The sequence below is a fragment of the Ambystoma mexicanum genome, chromosome 7p (assembly GCF_040938575.1).
Source record: "Ambystoma mexicanum isolate Mex_15411 chromosome 7p, UKY_AmexF1_1, whole genome shotgun sequence".
Taxonomy (NCBI): domain Eukaryota; kingdom Metazoa; phylum Chordata; class Amphibia; order Caudata; family Ambystomatidae; genus Ambystoma; species Ambystoma mexicanum.
In genome coordinates, this window is record NC_090939.1 from 656,965,138 (window position 1) to 656,985,477 (window position 20,340).

The 20,340-nt window shown below is 47.2% G+C and overlaps 1 protein-coding gene across 3 annotated transcripts in view; it reads right to left on the reverse strand.

The window, feature by feature from the left end:
* Positions 1-20,340, reverse strand: part of TBC1D8 (TBC1 domain family member 8) — a 1,594,530-nt gene that overhangs the window by 273,802 nt on the left and 1,300,388 nt on the right. For all 3 annotated transcript variants that reach the window (XM_069636713.1, XM_069636714.1, XM_069636711.1), the window contains one exon: positions 6,794-6,859. In XM_069636713.1, the coding sequence (XP_069492814.1) occupies positions 6,794-6,859 (66 nt within the window). The remainder of the gene's footprint in view (positions 1-6,793; positions 6,860-20,340) is intronic.

Genomic DNA, 20,340 nt, shown 5'->3' on the forward strand with positions numbered 1-20,340 from the left:
AGTTATGGATGGCAAGATCAAAACGGACAGCAGAAGAAATGATCGGTATGTATATCTTTATGCCTGCAGAAGATGAACTACACACAGACATCATCCTCAAGGACCGTGATCGGCTGCACCAGCAGATAGTGGAAGCAGACTTGTACCCACCATCAATAGAGGTTGACAATCCACGAACCCCGAAGTCATATGTTGGAAAATGGGTTTATTGTAAGCCCGGTGGTGGATGTGTATACATGTATTGGTCATTTGAAGATCATGTCAACCACTACAGACATCTGGTGGGAATAACGAAGGTTTGGCGCTTACGGGACGACCAACTAGTTTACGGAACAATGTATACAGTACCACCCCACACCCCCTTGCCTTATGGACCTTATGCCACAGCACGCAACCAAGCCAAAGTAGGCTTCAATCCAGAGCCGAAAGGCCCAGAGCAGCTCATACAGAGCTTAAGGTGCTGAGCATGCAGAACAGCCCCTGGCTGGAGCCACCGCAGCCAAGGTCGCAATGTTGCATTCCACATTCCGCGCTCTCCAAGCCAGGGTGACAACTGCCACTGCTGCGACTACCCGAAGCAAAATACAAATCAAATCCCTGTAATTCTGCCTCAGCCACGGTCTCTGAACATGTGACCAGGCCGACCTGATACGATGCAAATTCCTGAAGACTGAAGAAGCACTGGTGTCCCGCTTCTGGGACCCCTCTTGCAACAAAGTTGCAACAACTCGGGCACAAGCAGCGATGGGAAAGGAGCTCGTTAATGGCAGTAGCAGGACCTGTCCATTGTCTTCCACAGACACAGTCATACATTGTTGCCAGCACCAGGTACATGGCAGGCTGGGAACAACGATGGTCCCAGGCTTGGAGGCTCACTGACGGACAAATCAGGGCACGGGGGACAACCACTGACAAAAATACCTCACAACCAATCACTAACTCTCTCTTTGTATCATTTTCGTAGTAATAACTTTTAGGGACGAACCAAGCGTACCACCTGACCTCTACTCCACCAATAACCCCTTTTACTATATGGTCCTATACTGAACTTACCACTCGGGGAACCAACCCGGAATGGTGGTAGGTTCAGGGACGAGCTTTCGCAAGTGACGCACAATGTTACATCACTCAGCTACAAAATGGGCCTGCGAGCCCAACTAGGATGAGAAGTTGCCTGGAACCTACGCTCCACGGATCTGTCCCTGTCTGTTTTCCTGTAATAAACGACAGGAACTGATTGCTCTTGTGTGCCCCCCTCTACTTCTTTGGGACGCGGAAGGAGTTAGGGTCTTCCGAGAGTTGGAGATCCGCAGACCCCGGGTACGGCTCTGCCGACCACCAGAATTTTCCCTAACACTGGTGCAGGGGCGGAGTGGCCCTGATCTTCCCTGATTGGGTCCCTGCTACTATCATACCCAGCCAGGCCTACGCCTCTTTCAAATGCCTGGTCTGCAGGCTTGGTGTCTCTCCTGTCCGCTCTCTGACCCTGGCCACCATCTACAGGCCCCCTGGCCAGGTCTGCCTCTTCCTCTCAGACTGGTCTGACCTCACTTCTTCTCTGTTGGCCTCCACTTCCAAGCTTCTCCTCCTCAGAGACTTCAATATTCACCTCAACTCCCCCGATACGACCTATGGACTCTTCTGCAACCTCTGTTACTCTTTCCCTCTCAATTCTTCCCTCCGGTCCGGCGCAGTCAGCCGGAAACACCTTGGATGCTCTCATCTCTGCAGGCATCCCCATCTCCAACCCTCTCATAACTCCTCTCTCCTGGTCTGATCATGCTCTCCTGTCCTCTCACCTGCACCTCCTGGGTCCACCGGCTAAGCCCCTGCCAGCACTGCCAGTCTCTTCTCCATCATTCGACCTATGAAGCGAGTGTCAGTTGCTGTTTCTGCTGCCACCTTCACTACCCCAACTTCTCCTGCCACTGTCTCCCTCTGACACAGCCCTTACTAACCTTCAACTCTCCATCTCTCCACATGAAACCTGCCTCCAAGTGCAACTCCTCGTTTGACTCAGACCTGGCCTCTCTGAAACACAAGTGCAGAGCAGCTGAGTGTAAGTGGCAGGCTTCAAGCACATTCTCCGACAAACTAGCCTGCCGCCTGCTCCAAAGGCAATACAGACTTTCCATCAGCTCAAAGAAGATGGCCTATGTCCAAGACCACATCTCTGGTGCTACTAACAACAGGGCTCAACTTTTCGAAATCTGCAAGGAACTCGCCAATCCTACTGCAGTCTCCATTTCTCTTCTGCCTTCGTAGGCCTCTGCACTTCTCTAGCCTCAAACAGCATATTAAAACTCAGGACATCCTATCCTGTCCTCTCTCTCTCCTCTACACCACGCCATTCTTCCTCACCCGCTCTCAGGCCTCCCATGGCCCCCTTCCCCATCTGCTTGCCTCTTTCTCTCCCATATCACCTGATGAGGTTTCTAGACAAGTCCGTTCTATGAAAGTCTCATCCAAACAGGTACTGCCCTGCTCCTCCAGAACTATCAAGGACAACATTGGCTCCCTTGCTCCAGCCTTTGCTGATTTCTGCAATCACTCCTTTGCCACTCGATACTTCCCGTCACTCCTCAAGCACTCCCTTGAACATCCTCTCCTCAAAAAGCCTTCTACCGACCCTTCCGGTCCGGCTAACTACCACCCTAAATCCATTACCCCCTGCCTGGACAAACTCCTGGGGAAGCTGGCTATCTCCCAGCTGATCCACCACACTGAATCTGTTGGCTGTCTCCATGACCACAAGTCTGGCTTTAGAGCTGCCAGAGGCATGGAAACTGCACTCCTGAACACCCTCAACACTCTCTAATCTCGTTTCCAACTCTACTTCCGTTCTCATCCTTCTTGACCTTTCCTCTGCCTTTGATACGGTCAATCATGCCACCCTTATAAACCAGCTCTGTGATACCCTTGGCATCACGGACATGGCTGACCACCTTCCTCTCTGAACAATCTTCCCAGGTTCAACTGGGCCCTTTTCTCTCCTCCATATCCCTCTCCACCTGTGGTGTCCCTCGGAGCTCTATTCCCTCCACTTGGCTTTTCAACAACTACCTTGCCACCCTAGCCCATTTGATCTCTGCATTCTCTCCTAACTTCCAGTGTTATGGGGAAGACGAGCAACTCTCCATCTAGCTTCCCTCGTCCTCATCCTTTCTCATTCCTGACTGTCTGCTATTCAGGTATGGTGCACTGCTAATGATCCCTGCCTTAATACCAGTAAGACTGAGATTGTTCCCATTGGAACTCCAGCTCCCTCCTTCCCTCCTACTGTCTCCTACTGTCTGGCCGCCCTCCATGGCCCCCTTCCCTAACCCTGCTGTGAGGCAAAAAAACATTGGTTCATCTTTCGACTCCTCTCTCTCTCCTTCTCTCCCCACATCACAGACCTTGCCAAGAAGGCCCACTTTCAGTTGCTCCTCCTCAGAGGCACTCTCCCTTTCCTCACCTTCCACCAGAAACTCAATGTCTCCAGAGCTCTGGTCCTCCCGAGGTTGAGCCTCTTCCTCAACCTACCTAATGCCTCCCCCTTCCACTAATCCAGAATAGGACTACACGACTTATCCTTGACCTCAAGCCCAGGGACCGCATCTCTGCAGCCCTAAAATCACTCCAGTGGCTCCCGGTTGCTGCAAGCATCAAGTTCAAAACCCTCTGCATCATCCACAAGGCTTTCTGGGGCCTGGGACCCCACTACATCCAGCTCTCTCTCTCCCTTAATACTTCCCTGCTAGAGTACTTCGGTCTTCTAGCTCCAACTCTCTGCAGATCAAATTTTGATTGGGGGGTGTAGATCTCTCTCCTCCGCAGGTGCCTCCCTCTGGGATGGCCTCCCTGGCCCCCTCAGACATGAACCGGATCTCCTTAAGTTCCGGAATCTTCTCAAGACCCTCCTTTTCTCTTCCTTCCTCCCACTCCCCCTCCCCTGCTAATGCTCCCCCTCTGCCTCTTGACTGGCTGCCTGGTTTCAGATTCTTACAGGACACCATGCGGTACCCAACCAGTCTACCCCTGCACTTAGTCTCCTCTGAACCCCCTGGCCGCCAACCTGCACAAGCCTGGCTGAGCCTACACCCCCCTTGAGCCCTTCCAGCCCGGGTTCCTCACACTTTGCATGTGGACCTCTGGCCCTGCACTCTCTTCTCCCTGGGTTCTGTCCACCTGGCCTCCCCGGCACTCGCTTAACCCTCCACCACTTCCCCCCAATCACCGTTCCCCCGTTTACTGCGCTTACACAATCTGAATGTCACAAGGCATAGTATTACCATTTTGTTTTGTCATCTCTGCCCCCACTTAAATAAATGAACACGGCAACACAATTAAAAGGTGCCTTAAGTGCGTTGCCCTTGCGAGGAACAAAAAAAAAAACACTAATCTCCCATTTCTGCTAGCACTGCAGGGATTACAAAGTTAGAATTTACACGCAATTCACATCAGACATCTTTCTGTGCTTACCAAAGGCTTTTTGATTAAAGATTTTCCTGCTTGGAAAACAGAGGGGCTCAGTTCAAAGCAGGCAATGTCAGTAGGACTCCAAGGTGGAGGAGGACATAACATACGCCGAGGGCTATTTTAAAACCCAAGATGGAGAAAGCCTTGATATAAGCTCAGGCCAAACACTTTGCAGCCCACATGACCCTAGGCATGTGGTCCAATCACACGCTTTTCCAACCTGCACTAGCACATGAAATATATGGATCTAATCACCATTAAGGGGGAGGAGCATAGACCCTCTTCAGTAGGTTAAAGAAAGCCTCGAGAAGGTGGGCGGACAGGCCACACACTTAACCATCCCTTTTAACTAGGGAGGTTCCAGAGGACCAGGTTGGTCCAGGGAGAACTGTAGACTTGGGTGGAATGGGTCTATGCCACGACACCAAAGAGCGTGGGAGTTACTGTAGGTGTAATCAGAATGGAGAGGGGTTCAAGAGAGAAATCAGGGTGGAGAATTGGGTAGTGAAAGAGTAGGGTAATGCTCCTCTATCAGGGCTGCGATGGCCAGATGGGGTGGACTAGATGATGGGACATGTATCAGATGCAAAATTGAGCCCGCCACCTTCTACCATATGATATGGGAATGCCCAGTGTTACAGCTCTTCTGGGGGGACTGTATTAATATGATCTCGGCCGCCATGGGAACACCAATCCCTAGGGACCCCAAAATGGTACTTCTGGGCATCTGGGGGGAAGTAGACCTGACAAAACATGGGAAAATGTTCCTGTCAATAGCGTTTGGGGCTGGCAAGAGACTTATCGCGGCTAAATGGGGTTCCGCTGACCCACTGTGCCTGAACCGATGGAGGAATGACATGGACAGGTGTGCGGCTTCGGAACGCCGGATCTACAATGCACGGGGTTGCCCCCGCAAATTCAGGAAAATATGGGGCAAATGGCTCGATGCGCAGTAAGCCCCGCCGGTCGATACAGCTCAACATCTTGATCAACTTTACCTGCCTGCCTTGACATGCAACTGTCCTTGGCCCCTAGCCCTGTGATGCCCCTCTCGCCTTTGATATTGTCTTTGTTGCTGCTACACTATGCCTTTCTCATTTGTTGAATGCCGATGATTCATTTTTCTTGTTATGTTGTTATGCTTTAAAACTCAGAGTTATAAAAAAAAAAAACACCAGGGCTTAACTAACCACCTCAGAAGTACAGATGCTTTTGAGGGTTGCCTGAATGTTTCCTTCTGGTGGTTTTACTCAGGACTGTCTCCTTGCAGAGTGGCAAGGACATCCTACCAGGCTGTCCAGGTAGTGGCACTCTGCATGGAGAGAGTCCTGAGGAAAACCACTAGAAGGCAACAGCCAGGCAAACCCCCAAAACATCTGGCTGTCCGAGAGCTGTGGGTCTGCAGATGGAGAAAACCTGATGCTCAAGTAAATGGGTCCAAGGACAAGAAAAAACCCTTTCTAACCAAGGCTGTAAGGGGGAAAGGCAAGACTGATTTTATATTTTTTGTTTTTGTTTTGAATTGGAACCTTGGATACGTTGCTTTTCACCAATTACTTGAGTTGGATTCTTTGATCTTTGGGACACTGAAAACCATGTTGGCGAACACTTTGAGCAAGTGGGGAAGTGTCTATTTATATGGACACGTTGTTGAGATTCACTGGTCTTCCTCTCACCTTAGACCTTGTTATTTGGTGAGATCCCCCTAATACCAATTTTATTGCAGCCACCCTGCCACTTTACCTTTTACTTTGTGGGAAGAAGTTAATAAACATTGAAACATATAGACAGAGAGAGGGAGGGACAGAGGCACAGAGAGAGGGGGTTAGGGAGAGAGAGAGAGAGAGGGCAGAGGCATGGAGAGAGAGGGCGAGAGGCATGCAGAGAGGCATGGGGAGAGAGGCATGGGGAGAGAGGCATGGGGAGAGAGGCATGGGGAGAGAGGCATGGGGAGAGAGGCATGGGGAGAGGGAGAGAGAGGCACAGAGGGAGAGAGAGGCACAGAGGGAGAGAGGGAGAGAGGGAGGGACAGAGGCAGAGAAAGAAGGGGTTAGGGAGAGAGTGAGGGACAGAGGCAGAGAGAGAAGGGGTTAGGGAGAGAGAGAAGGGGCAGAGGCATGGAGAGAGAGGGCGAGAGGCATGTAGAGAGGCATGGGGAGAGAGGCATGGGGAGAGAGGCATGGGGAGAGAGGCATAGGGAGAGGGGCATGGGGAGAGGGGCATGGGGAGAGGGGCATGGGGAGAGAGGCATGGGGAGAAAGAGGGAACAGGAGCGGGAGGGAGAAGCGGAGAGGGAGAGAGAAAACAATTGCCTTTGTGCAGCTTATCTTACCCGGGGGTATATGAAGCCTGAAGAGCAGTTTTATCTTCTCATTCATTTCTCCATGGTACATGGTATCTGCAAAAAGAAACACAAAATTGATGGAAAAAGTATAGGAATTTTGTTTTGACATAGACAAAATATTTGGGGTGATGCAATGCATCAGATAAATCGAACTATAAGTCAAGGTGAGATATCTCAGTGGATTCAGTGTCTTTGCGCAATCTTCCAAGTCACATGTGTGAGTCCTGGTGGGCTCATTCAATTTTATGCCCAAAGATTGGCATCAAGTTGAGATGATATGGAAATCCTATTTTGAAACCTTAAATGGAGCAAGCCCAGGGCAGCAAGCAACACATACATACTGCATTATTTCTACTTGCATTACTTCTACAGAAGAACATCTTCGTCCGGCCTGCTTTACACTTCGCCAGCGAAGTTTTTATCAAGCATTACTCAGTGTCATTAATAACCAATTATTGCTGGGCATGATCACTGAAACAACATGTCTACGGATAAATACAGCACCTTTCCACCACCCATATACAGAGCTGGTATCGAACAGGCCCAGAGGAAGTTGTCACTGTTAGAAGTCTTTAGGAACCAAGCAAGACTTTAAATTGAGCTTACCTTTCAAATACTCGTGCCATTCGGAAATATATTAAAAGGACAATCGCTTTTGTTAAATTGGATATTACACAGGCTTCAACAGAAAAGTAAACACTTGCATGATTTTATTGCGTTTGAAAGCCTTCCTGACAGAAGCATTGTGCATTTAAAGCATTCCACTCTACCCAATATGCGAGAAAGATTAATGATACATCAAATGTATTTATGTTTACTAATTTGAGGCAATGCATTGATACGACTTCAAATACATGTCGAGCTTCATAGTCTACTGAACTGTCTTGAGAGTAAAAAATAACAGTTTAATAACCGTGGTAATTTCAGGTCACCTGCTCCATGCGCTCATTTTGATTTCCACTGTTGGGAAACATTAGATATGAAATGAACTTTATAACAGTTCTGATCTTTCCAAAACAGGCAGAATCCACAGAGTAACGTCACTAAAATCACTGAACAGGCCTAACACTCATAGTTGGCCATCCTTATTTTGATCTCACTTGGGTAACTGCTTCAAATGAAATTTAATGAGGTTCGCTGTAAGAACACTACCATCTCCAGAGCTGGACTGGTGTGGAAGGCAAGAGTGAAAGAGGACACTTAATACAAGATTTAGATACATGACAACAAATAATGTTCTCTTTTCTTCCGTCCTTCAGTCCTCCCCATTCCCAGCAGATGGAGATGAGTTTACCAAACAAGAATGAACATGGTCTATGGGGAAGATGCACCATCTACCATAAACGAGTTAAGGGGAAGACAAGCCACTGCCTAACACAACTGAGTAATGTGTAAAACACAGATACACAACCCTAAGTACCATAGTGTGTGATGCTCACAGAGCTAGACATTTTTATGTAGATACTGTGCTTTTACATCCAAGTGAAGGGGGTCATCAGCATGACTCAAGGGAAAAACACTTGCAGCATTATCTCCCAATTGAAGTGAACGTCACTGATTATCTTTAGAATGAAATCATGCTATTAATGGCCTAAATAAATATTCATGGTCTAGTACCTAACAGAGCCTAAAGTTCACTGACTCGTCTTCCAGAATGAAGCTCGTACTGTTGAAAACTAACTTTTTTAAAAATGATTGGGGAAACTTAAAGACTAATTTCATGGTGATCCTCTGTAGGAAGAGACTACACAAACAAGTCAGATAAACGCTGCTTAGTATAACCATAGCAAAAGAAAAAACAAGCTCAGATCCCATGAACGTGAGATGGATGGATGGGTTGAATAGTCTATCACCGTGAAGTGAGTGAATGAGTGAAAGTGACCAAAACATGAATGCAATTTTGAACACGGATGCATAAGAAAGGCAAACAGAGAGGGTAGTATAGTTGTCGGTCTCAAGGGACATATCACAGCCAAGTTTTAAAATGTTTTCTAAAACTCAAGTGAGAACATTTCATGAAAAAGATTGGAGATGCATTAGTCCTTTCATCTTAAATATTCTAGCAGGGTATTTATTATTTAAACTCAGCCCTAGAAAATTGGAGAACATTTTATATTTTGAAGCCATGTGGGTGGTGCTACATGGAAACCCACAGGTGGACATTTCAGAGGACACTTAATTGTAGTTTGTCTGCCTTGCGTGTGTTCACGGGTGCCTGCCTCCATGTTGGAGCAAAGCAGATCAAATGCATCACATGGGAACATACATCTGAGGAATTCCAGGGCAGATATACCTACATTAATTTTCCCATATCCGCCTATCAGGATGCAACCAACTGACCGCATCGGGTGAGTGTGGCATCTTACCCCATTTTATGCATTAGGTTTTGGGGGGATGCAGAAGGACAGATTGTTACAAAAAGAGTGGGAGAAGTGAGTGGGGACAGAACGGGTGATATGGGGGCTGCCCGCCCATAAAAATGCCACAGTAAAATGTGATAAATTGTCTCATGAGACCAGATAGCCTGGATGCAATTTTCCTAAACCATTAGACACTATTTTATGTTAGAGGGGAATTCAGAGTGCCTCTCTGACATTTCCATGACTTACTGGACCCGATGATCATCTCAGGCGATTTCCGAAAAAAAAACACAGGGCAGAGGTAGGAATGTTAGTAATTCAGAGGACGACTGAGGGATGTAACCCAGGCAAAGAGATTGGGTAGGTATCGGCTGATTAGGTTTATTGTGGATACATAAGCATCTATGTGATTCTTGATTTTAACTGTTACGCAAGTGGTGTCAGACACTTCTAGGCCCCTCTGCATCTCCATCTCCATCTCGTGGCAGTGGCATCGTATAAGTCAGTGGAGACCAAACAAGGGATTTGGGAACCTGTAGGACCTAGATATCTCCTACCTTTCTGGGTTTAAGGTTATGTATAAACATCTGTATAATTCCTGAACAGTGATTTCTGGCAATGGGTAGGGTCCCTATAGGCCCTCGTCCATTCCTACCAGAAGGAATGCTATGTTATAGCTCTGGAGAGATGAAGTGGGTAGTACTGATAATGGGGTCAGGAACATATTGGCTCTCACCATCTGCTGCCTGTAGACACATCATGGCATGGGTCTGTGGCTATCAGTGAAATGAGCAGCCCAGGCATGGATCCGGGAACATAGAAGCTCTTCCCATTGGCTACCAATCCAGGTTCGTTGTAGTAATGTATGTGCATCTGTTTTCTTTGCAATATGCACTGTCTAGGTAGAATGACAAAAGGTTGGCTTGTAAGAGGCATGTCACGATCTAAGGTTATTGGTCAGTCAGTAATGCAGAATTTGAAGGTAGTCCGATTCCAGTATGCCCCCACTCCATGCTCCTGCCCAATGGGATTTATGAACTGGTTTATGAGAGGCAGCAATTTGTGAAACAATGCTGTGGAGAAGAGGTTGTAGGCTTGGACTGTGGAGGGCCTGAAGTGATCCAAGTTTTTGTTGTGGAGCAGCTGTTAGGGGGTGAAGCATATGGTTTGGGTATCAGATGTCTCTGGCACTTCCCTGATTGCAGGCCTGCCTGTTGTATGTGCGAGGTGGTATGTGAGCACCTGTGGTATCTCCAATTAATTTAGGGTTGACCCTGACTGATTATCCCATCTTCAAAGGTGGGTAATGGGGCGTTAGCAGCTTCCCTCAGGTGGAGGCAGTAAGTTCTGTTTGGAAGATGGTTCTTATTGTGCAGTATGGGGTCGCTTTTGGCATGGCGAGGTTGGTCGTTTGGGCAAGTGCTTGAGTTATCTTGTTCACAAGCCCTGCTCATAAACAGTCAATGAATGTTAGTCATTTTTGGTCAGTATTTTAGGGAAGCAGTGATTTGCAAGTATCAAATGCATATGACAATTCTTGCTATCTCAAACCGTAACAGTCAATGGACAATGATGCAGTGTTTGAAATGTGTGCAATGGCAAAACGCTTGTGGACCATCATTGCATATGCTGCAGTGTGTGAACATTTAGTTGGGTGCGTAAAGAAAATGTTGCTCACTGTAGTGACTTCTGCACTCTTAGTCCATAGTCCCCTTTCCTCCAGGCCTATGGGGTGTCTGTCCGATGGGGAAGGGACCGTACCACTTTTGGCCTGGCAAAAATAATTTCCCCTTTACATTTTTTGGGTTGCCTTGAAGGCACAAGGCATAGGCATGGCTAGTCCTGCTGACTCCGCCTACCGGCAACAGCCATGAGTCCTTGGTTCACCAGGACGGAAAAACAGACTAATATTTAGTGAGGGACAGCGGCCCGGGCGCATGGAGGAAAGTAGACTATGGACTAAGAGTATAGAAGTTACAACGGTGAGTAACCTTTTCTTACTCTTACGTCCCGTCCCTATTTCTCCATACTTATGGTAGATTACAAAGCACTAATCTGTCTGGGTGTCTGCAAAACACCTATTTCAAGTAAAAGGGTTCTGCAGAACTGCCTGACCAAATCTAGCATCTGATCTGGCTGCTGTATCCATGCAGTAATGCGTACAGAACGCGGGTGGGGAAGCCCAAATTGCTGCTTTACTAATGACTTCCCATGGAATGTTTCTTTAGAATGCCACCACTGTTGCTTTAGCGCGCACTTTGTGAGCATGTCCCTTAGGAACTGGTTTGATTTGAAGCTTGTATGCCTCTACAATACGAGAAACTATCCGTCTGGCTATCGTGGCTTTAGAAGCTTTAGAGCCCACCTGCTGACCCCCGAAGGAAACAGACTGTCTGCCATTCTGAATTCCTTAGTACGATCTAAATGAATTTCAATGCACATCTGACATCCAGAGAATGAAGTACTCTCTCGCCCTCACATTGGGGAGAAGGAAAACACGTGGGAAGAACCACCTCCTAGTTTAAGTGAAAAGAAGATACTGCCTTTGGTAAAAATGTAGGATGTGTCCTCAGAACAACTTTATCTTAATTTAACGTGTAGGGCTCCCCGATCCTTCTAGCTGAAGTTACGGCTACTACAAATGCGGTTTTGAAAGATACCAGCTTAATGTCAGCCGTGGACATGGGTTCAAACGGCTTATGGGATATCACTGACAACACCAGGTTTAAGTCCCTTACTGGGTGAGGTTTAGACATTGGAGCATGCAGCTTTAATAGGCCGTCCAAATGCCTCTTAACGACCGGGCTACATGTGAAAATCGTAAGCTCTGAAAAGATAATATAAGCTCCGAAAGCAGAGAGACATGTACAACAATATTGGGTGTTCACACCGGTCGACGCTAAGTAAGACAAAAAAGATAGAATGTTGTCCAAGGACGAATGCAGAGGTTTGAGGGACTGTTCGAGCATCCAGAAACAGAAGCAAGTCCAATTGCTCTTGTATTGGGATCTCATTGACTTTTTCCCAGCAGCCTGAATAATAGCTCAATTATTATCCGATAGTCCTAGGCCAACAAAAGCTAGGTGCTCAGGAACCAGGCTGCTAAGCTCAGCGATATCGGGGAGGGGTGAAACATCCAACCCCACTGCTCAGAGAGTAAATCCTGAGTCACTGGGAGGAGACATGGTCCGTGAGCACTGAGAAGAAGGAGGTCCGAGTACCAGACATGGTTCAGCAAATTTGGTGCTATCAAAATTAGAGTGAAACAACTCGATGTCCTGAACTTCGCAAGTATTCCTGAAATCAGTGCAAATGCATTACTTGCCTCACTGTCCCAGTGAATTTGAAGAGCATCTCCCGAAGGGGTGAGGACTCTGCCCCAGAAGCTGCAAACCATGGACACTCGTGATTCTGAAAAGTTGCAAAAAGGACCAACTGAGGATGACTAATTCAGAAAAGTCTGACAGAGCACTGAGTCCTTTCATTCCCATTCATTGTTGCCGTGCAAGGGATGTCTTACCGCATCCACTGTCATGCGGAGGCCTCCCGTTAGATGAACAGCATGGATATGTATGCCGTGCGGCCCACTCCAAAATTTGAATTGCTAACTGGCACAACAGAGGTGACCTTGTCCCTTCCTGCTTTTTGACAAAGAGCATAGCGGTCCCCCAATCACAACATAAAAAACTCAAAAAGGAGCACACACTGGGCAAGAAGTAATGTTGTTTATAGCAGCTGGGCAAGCACAAACCAAACAGAACAGTGACATCTGAATGCACTGCAAACATTAGTTTTAAACCATAAAACACAATGGTCGAGACCCTTTGAAACACTTGCAATTTAGTATGTTCCTATTTTCAATGTTTCCCAGGATTTTCATTGGCTAGACTACATCATATCCTTAGTGCTGGACCGATGTTAGTGAAGCATGATTGGAGCAAATAGTTCAACAGTATCCCAACACATCATGCTCCCCAAGAAAAATGTGTGTATAGGCACGTTACAAATGCCATATTGTAACGCTCACAGGGACGCCACCCGACTGGTCCGGAGTGCTTCTGGAGCTGGTTCACCTTCCCCGGGGACTCGCGCAACAGTGGGCTTATCCTTGTATTTCGTTAAGGTGCGCTCTCCGTCCTGCCGTTCTGTGTAGTGGCGCGTTGCGGTGGGCACCTTTCACCGAGTTGCTTCACTGGTGTGGGCCCGGGAGTCCCAGCCGGCTGCGACTCCCTTCTTGAAGTAAATCTTCAGTCTTTGAAGAATAAGTGTCCGCAATTGTTACTGTCCTGTTGACCTTCTCCTCTCGTTGATGCAGAAGGGTGATGGTGACGTCAAGCTGATGGCAAGGGCAGTGCTCGATTAGGTAAGAGAATGAGCGCAGCGCTATGATCGTCTTTGAATAAGGCTAACCTGTGCTGTCCTTCCTTACAGGTCGCCGAGAAGTCCTGGAAGGAATGCGGCCAGATGGAAGCGGAGCGTAGGATGGAGGATGCCCGGGCAGCAGTTGAACTTCCAGGAGTGCTGCGGTAAGTAGCGAAGTCTGGAGATGATAATGTCGGAAGACGAATGCTTACTAATTATTTCCCTTCTGGTCTCTCCTTTCTAGGATGTTGCTTGTGGAGGAAGACTAGGTCTAGTGAAGATTCCGGAGAGAGCAAGATTCTGGCTGCAGAACAGGTAAGGAAGAATAACGGTGTTCTTCTTCTTCCAGACGATGCAGGCCAAGGATGCTGCGAGCTGGTCGTGGTGGAATGTCACGCTGCAAGTGCAGAACAACACAAAGCGCGTGCCTCAGCTTGGGTGTATCTTAAATAGCCAGCAGGTATCCCAGGTGCCTCCAGGGCGGACCACGCCCTGGATGCTAGACTGCATGATGCAGTTCCACGTTCATCCTTGTGGGGGCAGCCATGTTGGTCCTTTCCCCAACAGAAACTCCAGATGTCATATGAACCCAGCGGCAAAGGCGCCAGGACTAGCTCCAGGAGAGCCGAGAGGGGCATGGCTGGGCCCTTGGGGCCTTGCAGGAATACTGGGGCAAGGGCCAGAGGCCCCAAGTTCCCAGGCCAGGGGTAAGGTTCGTGACACATGTCATATCATGTGGCACCACATGGATTCTCAGCCCACCTCGGAACAATTTGTAATTAGTAAAAGAACATTTGTGCTGACTGCCAGAACTTTATTACACTGCCATTGGTCAACACCATTGAGAACGGAACAAGAGACACCCTGCTTCTGGTGGGAAGGGAGACAATAAAACGGTACCTGCCAGATACTAGCCTTCGCAAACCCTGTGGTGGATACTCTGAAGGCTGGCCACCAACCAGGAACACAGTGACTTACCATTTGATTGGTCCTAACAGGAACGCCACTCCATCCATTGTCCCTTTCTCATAGCCACCTGCCGATAGGCATTTGTGGCCATGTGACCGGTTCACTGGCTCAGATCCATTTGCCCTCTACCCTGTGTGACTGCTGAATTGGCTTTCTGCCTTGTAATTACATCACCCCAGTGTTGTTTTACAAGCTTCAGTCTGCCTGTGATGTGCAGCTTGAGCTTCGTCTCCCTCCTCCTTGGCCCCTGCAGTGTTGGGTCCTGTGTTTCAGATCAGGGTTTCTCAGACTGGGCGCATCCTGGGTGTTTCCCTGCCGAATGTGTCTAACTAGGATGTTTTTTGCCCATCTTCTGCTAATTATATAAAGATCCCTTGGGCTGACGGAACACACAATGCATTTCTAACCCTGCCCTTCCCACCAATATCTTCTTTTATGGTGTGACTGTAGTTTTAAGTACTGTGTTTTTCCTCCCTAGAAGGTGGCCCATACCGCTTTTTCTTTTACTATCGGAGGTGGTAGGTGCGTCCTCCTATCTGGAGCTGAATTAGCACCTTTAGTACATTCCTCCCTTTGATCGATCTTTTGATTGACATTTCCGTCCCCTTCATTTCTTCACCCTTTACTTTGCGCACCCACACTCTGTTAGCCTGCTCATGTCCCCTTCCTCTTCATACCCTTCGAGGTAGTTACACAAATCAGTATTTTTGTCCTATCAGGTGAGCATTTGCTCCATAAGGCCTCGTAGTTTTCTAAGTCCTGTGGGGGTGCTGTAAATATTAACTCCACATCATTCTCACTTTCATTTACACTGGGAGGTTCCGCACCTAATACTTTACCAAGCTCAATTTTATTCATTGACATTATGTGGTGTGCTTTATGGTGGTGGCAATTGCACCAACCGATGAACCACCGGCCTTTGCAGATGGCGACGAGCATCACGAGCAAAGGGACAGTTTTCTTGAACACTGCTGCCAGCCAATCCGGAACCCAAGCAAATAATGCATCCAGCCAGGTGCTTGACGCAACATCTTATGTGTCATCATTTTTTTATGTATTGTTTGAATCTCCTCGACAGTCCTGGTGAGTGTTCCATTGGCTGCATCATTGGCGGATATTGCAGTGCAACATTTTCTTCCGATCTTGTGGTACACACCTGCTTCCGTAGCAGTCATAAGGTCCAATATATATAGCGGTTCTGGAGGGCCATCAAATGCAATGCTCAGAGATCTTCTCGCACCGCGTTCAATCCTTTTTCGGTTGCATTAGCCAACTGGAGCAGCTCACAACCCGTGATTTGAATCCATTTTAAATTAGCTGCTTTTGCACCCCAGTAAGCAGGAGAGAGGTGAAAAATACAGACACTTTGCTGGATAATTTCAAATGGGGTAGAATTACCCCTAAGCTCGGGGTGGATTCGACCAATATATAGTTACTCAATCTTTTCTTCCTTGTTATCTTTGGTTGCTCTCATCGTGTCTGCTGGCCCTTTCCATTTCTGGGCCGATAGCTCTTTGAGTAGCATTAAATCTGCACAGAGCACTGCTAAGGTAGAGCTGTGGAGGGTCACCAGTACACATATACCTTCCCAATGTGTTGGTAGCTGGCCGTAAGATTTTGTTACGCAGACCCACCACACGTCCATCACTGCCGCTGACGCTTCGATGCTCATCGTCCTCTCGCAGCTGGTGTTCGTCCCCAGCATCACTGTCCTGTTTGCTCTGAAACACAAAGAGTACTATGGGAGCAGTTTTATGTATACTAATTGATGCTTTTCATCTATCCATGTTAAGGCATGTACATTATTGTTCCATATTTTCCTTCACCCTGGATCTATTTTCTTCACCATGTTCTCGTCGAACCCCACCAGCCCTTCTGCACGGCACTGTACCATCCCTCTTTCCCACTTTCCATTGTAAAGCACCAAACTCTGGATTTGCATCAAGGGTCTGGTGTGGCACCAGGGTACATTGTATCCATTCAAAGTCTTACAGAATATCCTTTTATGGGCCATGAGCACCTGTTTTCCTTTTTGTGCCCCTTCGGTTTTATACTCTAGTATCATGTGCTTGGTCTTTTCTCCCTGTGCCATGCTTTCAAGTTGGATATAGTGGTCTTCATACACCTCGTCCCCTTTATTTATCCATTTCACTTTTACTGTATGCCCCTGGAACATCCCCGTTGTTTTGCACAAAGACATATGGATCAGACTTCCTCCTTCCGCTACCGTCGCCTCTTGTGGCAGAAATAGTTTTGGTGTTTCTGTAAAGTGCGGGAATGCGTGAGCATACATAGCATGTGCCATTGGTGCTGAATCACCCCACCCTCTTCATCTCCTTGTACCACACATTTTAAGATGCTAAATCCCCTCCCTCCCCAACAGCATTGTAAAACTAGATATACTTTGTCTAGTGCGTCTCCGTTTCACCATCAACAGGTGTGCTCATACTATCCCTACGTATTAGGAATCAGAAGAGGAGAAGAAGACAGGAAACAGAAATCCAATCCTTACCTTATTTGCATAATTATTTGTTCTTCCCCCCACTCCCCGTAGTGTTCTCTTACCCATCTTCTCTTTCAATTAGGGCCTTTTGTAAAGTCTTACCGCAGTACATAAAGTCAATGTTAACTGATGTATACTTTCCCTTAAGCAATGCTTTATCTTTCCAGTGTGCTGCTGTTGTCTTTGCAAACTTCCGAAAGATGTATCCATGCCTGCCGTTCTTTGATCTTCACCGCCGTGGGGGTTCAATAGATAAATGCTAAGGGGCCGCAAAACCTGGGATCCTTCCACCTTCTCAATGTGTTAGGTATTAGTATTCTGTCGCCAGGATAGAGGGGCTGTGCTTGAGGAAAGTCCTCCCCTTGATGTTCACTTGTATACTCTCCAACATTGGTCAGTCGACTCATTGGTTGCTGAACCTGGTGGGAGATCTAGAGAAGCACATTTGTTATTTTTATCACATACTGTTTCATTTAATTGATGAGGATTTCCGAGCTAGTGTTAGCATCCGTAATTAAACATGTAGGGGGGACAGGTGCATGCATTCTCCTAACTGTTACAATTTCGTGCAGAGTGGTGATGCGCACTGGCTGAGTTTTGGAGAGTACAAAGAGCAGGGGGAGGCAAAAAGACAATATTGGCAAAGAGTAGAGGTTAGCTTTGCTAAGCACTCTTTGAGTAAGCCATTAAGCCGTTCAACAATCCCGTTCGCTTGCGGCCGGTACACTGTGCAAAGTTTGTGTTTTATCCATAAGAGACAGGTTATCTCATCAAAAAGGTTGTTGGTGAAATGCTGGCCATTATCCAACCTTATCTCCTCAAATAGCCCCCATCTTGGGAACACCTCCCTCACCAAGAATTTGGCTGCAGATCTCGCGTCATGTTTTGCACAGGCTCCCACCTCAAGCCAACATGAAAATGAACAAACAACCACAATCAGGTACCTATAGGAGGCACATCTTTCTTGCATGTCAACATAGTCGACATACAAGTGCTGGAAGGGCCCTTCCGGCCAAGGAATTCTTCCTTTTATTGTCTCTAAAGTATGGCCAGACAAAAACTGTTGATACGTTCTGGAGTTTCTCATAAACTCTGCCACTCTCTTGTGCAAATTTGGCACGTACCATCCTTCATTGAGCTCTGCCGACATACTTTCTTTTGATGCATGGGTGGGGAAGTGCAGCTGTTCTAGTGCTACACTTAGCTATGTCTTAGGCATCACATCTTCCCTGTGATATTCTGTTGCCAAATCAGGTCAGTGAGTGAAAGGGTGTACCCACGGTGTATCCATAAGTCCTTTTCCTCTTTTGGTGTCTCTCCCTGCAGCTCTATAATTTGGACAATGGGTATGGTGTGGAAACTTTGCGCTCTCTCTTCTTACCCAACCACCTTCCTCTCTGCTGCCATAAGTGGTGCTCCTTCCTTTGCCTGGGGTACCTTCTGATACTTCCTTCGGATAAATAGGCTGCTTCTTTCACCGCTCTGTCAGCCATTTCATTCCCTAATGATACTCTGTCTTGTTTACCTTTGTGGCCGGTGCATTTTTATTATTGGCTCTTCTACTGGTACTTTTAGGGTTTCAATCAATTGTTTGAGCAGCTCTGCATTTTGCACAGGGGACCCGTCACTTCTTCCGAACCCTCTCCTTTTCCATCGTGCCGGCCCCTGAATGTATTGTTGATGTAACATAGGCGGAATTGGAATTTATTTTAGCAGCATGTCCTTCCATCATAATAATGCTCTTATCATTGCCACTAGCTCTGCTGCTTGTACTAAATAGTGTGAGGGTAATCGTCGTTGGGAGGCTATTACATATTCCCCATTTATGCAGCACACCAATGCCGCTTCAGTATGCCTCCTACCTGTCTCCAGGTCCATACTCGATGATCCATCTATATAGACCACGACAGGCTCTGCTATTTCTTCTTCCTTTACCTGTGTATTCACTTCCATCCTGTCCATGTGCGCTGCACAATAATGTATGTAGTCCCCTTCCGGTACAGGCTCTGCTAGGTAGTTAGCTGGGTTGACCACTCAGCACCTTACCATCTCTATGGCTGTGTTTGTTAGTATTACCTAGTAACCTGATGCCCTTTGTGTGGTTAAATGCTTTTTGATTTATCGAGGATGGCAAATAGCGGGTGTTCCACATACAGTCCTATGAGGTACCCCATTGTGATAGTCGTTGCCTTCTCTATTGCAAACGCTGCAGGCGCAATGCCCTTGTTCACAGGGGAAGTGTCCCTGCAACACTGGGTCTAGGATACCACTAATATGTCAGTGGCTAGTGTCCTTGTGGCTTTTTTTGTGTGAGGACAGCAGTCATCAGTGAGCTGTCCGAGTGCGAGAACAGATAGAATCTTTCTCTGTAATTTGGGGTGGCCAGTACTGGCGCATGGGCCAGTGCATTCTTTAGCTCTGTGAAACTCTCATTCATCTCAGATGTCCATTAAGTTCCCTCTTCTCTTTTTGTGCTTCATCAAGACCCTGCAATAGGGGTTTGGTAAATGTGGAATAATCGAACACCCACGCCCTGCAATAGTTACATAGTCCGAAGAAAGTTTTCATTTCCTTCACTGTGAGTTATGGATTTTATTTGCCCCAGATACACAACCTCTTCCTGGAAATACTGCAGTTTCATTTTGTCCACCTTTTTCTGCTAGCAATGAGACAGTGTACTGAGTCTGCTCTACACTCTTCCACCATGTCATTGCATATGAACAAATCGTCGACATACTGAATCACTGTGCTTACCCTGTTGAAAATGCTAGGTGACTTGCAATACCCTTGAGGCAAACGAGTGTGCCCGAATCTGGTCCTGCGATATGTGAACGCAGTCAAGCATCTTGAGTCTGGGTGCAAGGGTATGGAAACGAAGGCGTTCTTCTAGTCAATCACTGGGAAGTACTTCGCCTTAGTCGGGATGTTGCATAATATTGTGGCGGGGTTCATGGGAATTTCTGCTTCAACCACATCATCCCAAGTGTGCAAATCCTAGATAAACCGCCACCACCCACCCTTTGATTTCTTTTTCGGATATATCACCTTGTTTCATGGCGACGAGGATGTCTGGATAATGCTCTGCTGCCATAGTGCATGTAGAGTGGAGTATGTTCCCTCATCTGCTTCTCTGGACAAAAGATATTGCTTTGCACAGGGAAATAGTGCCCCTTCCTTCAATGTTATCTCTACTGCCCCAACTCCTTTTAGTACCCGTACATCAAGGGGTCCCTTGGTCCATCATTTCTCTGGCACTTTTTTGAGATCTTCCTCTGTGCGTTTGTTCTCTTTTTTTGTTTTTGTCTTGATCTGTCCCACACAGGAACACCATATCTTTGCAT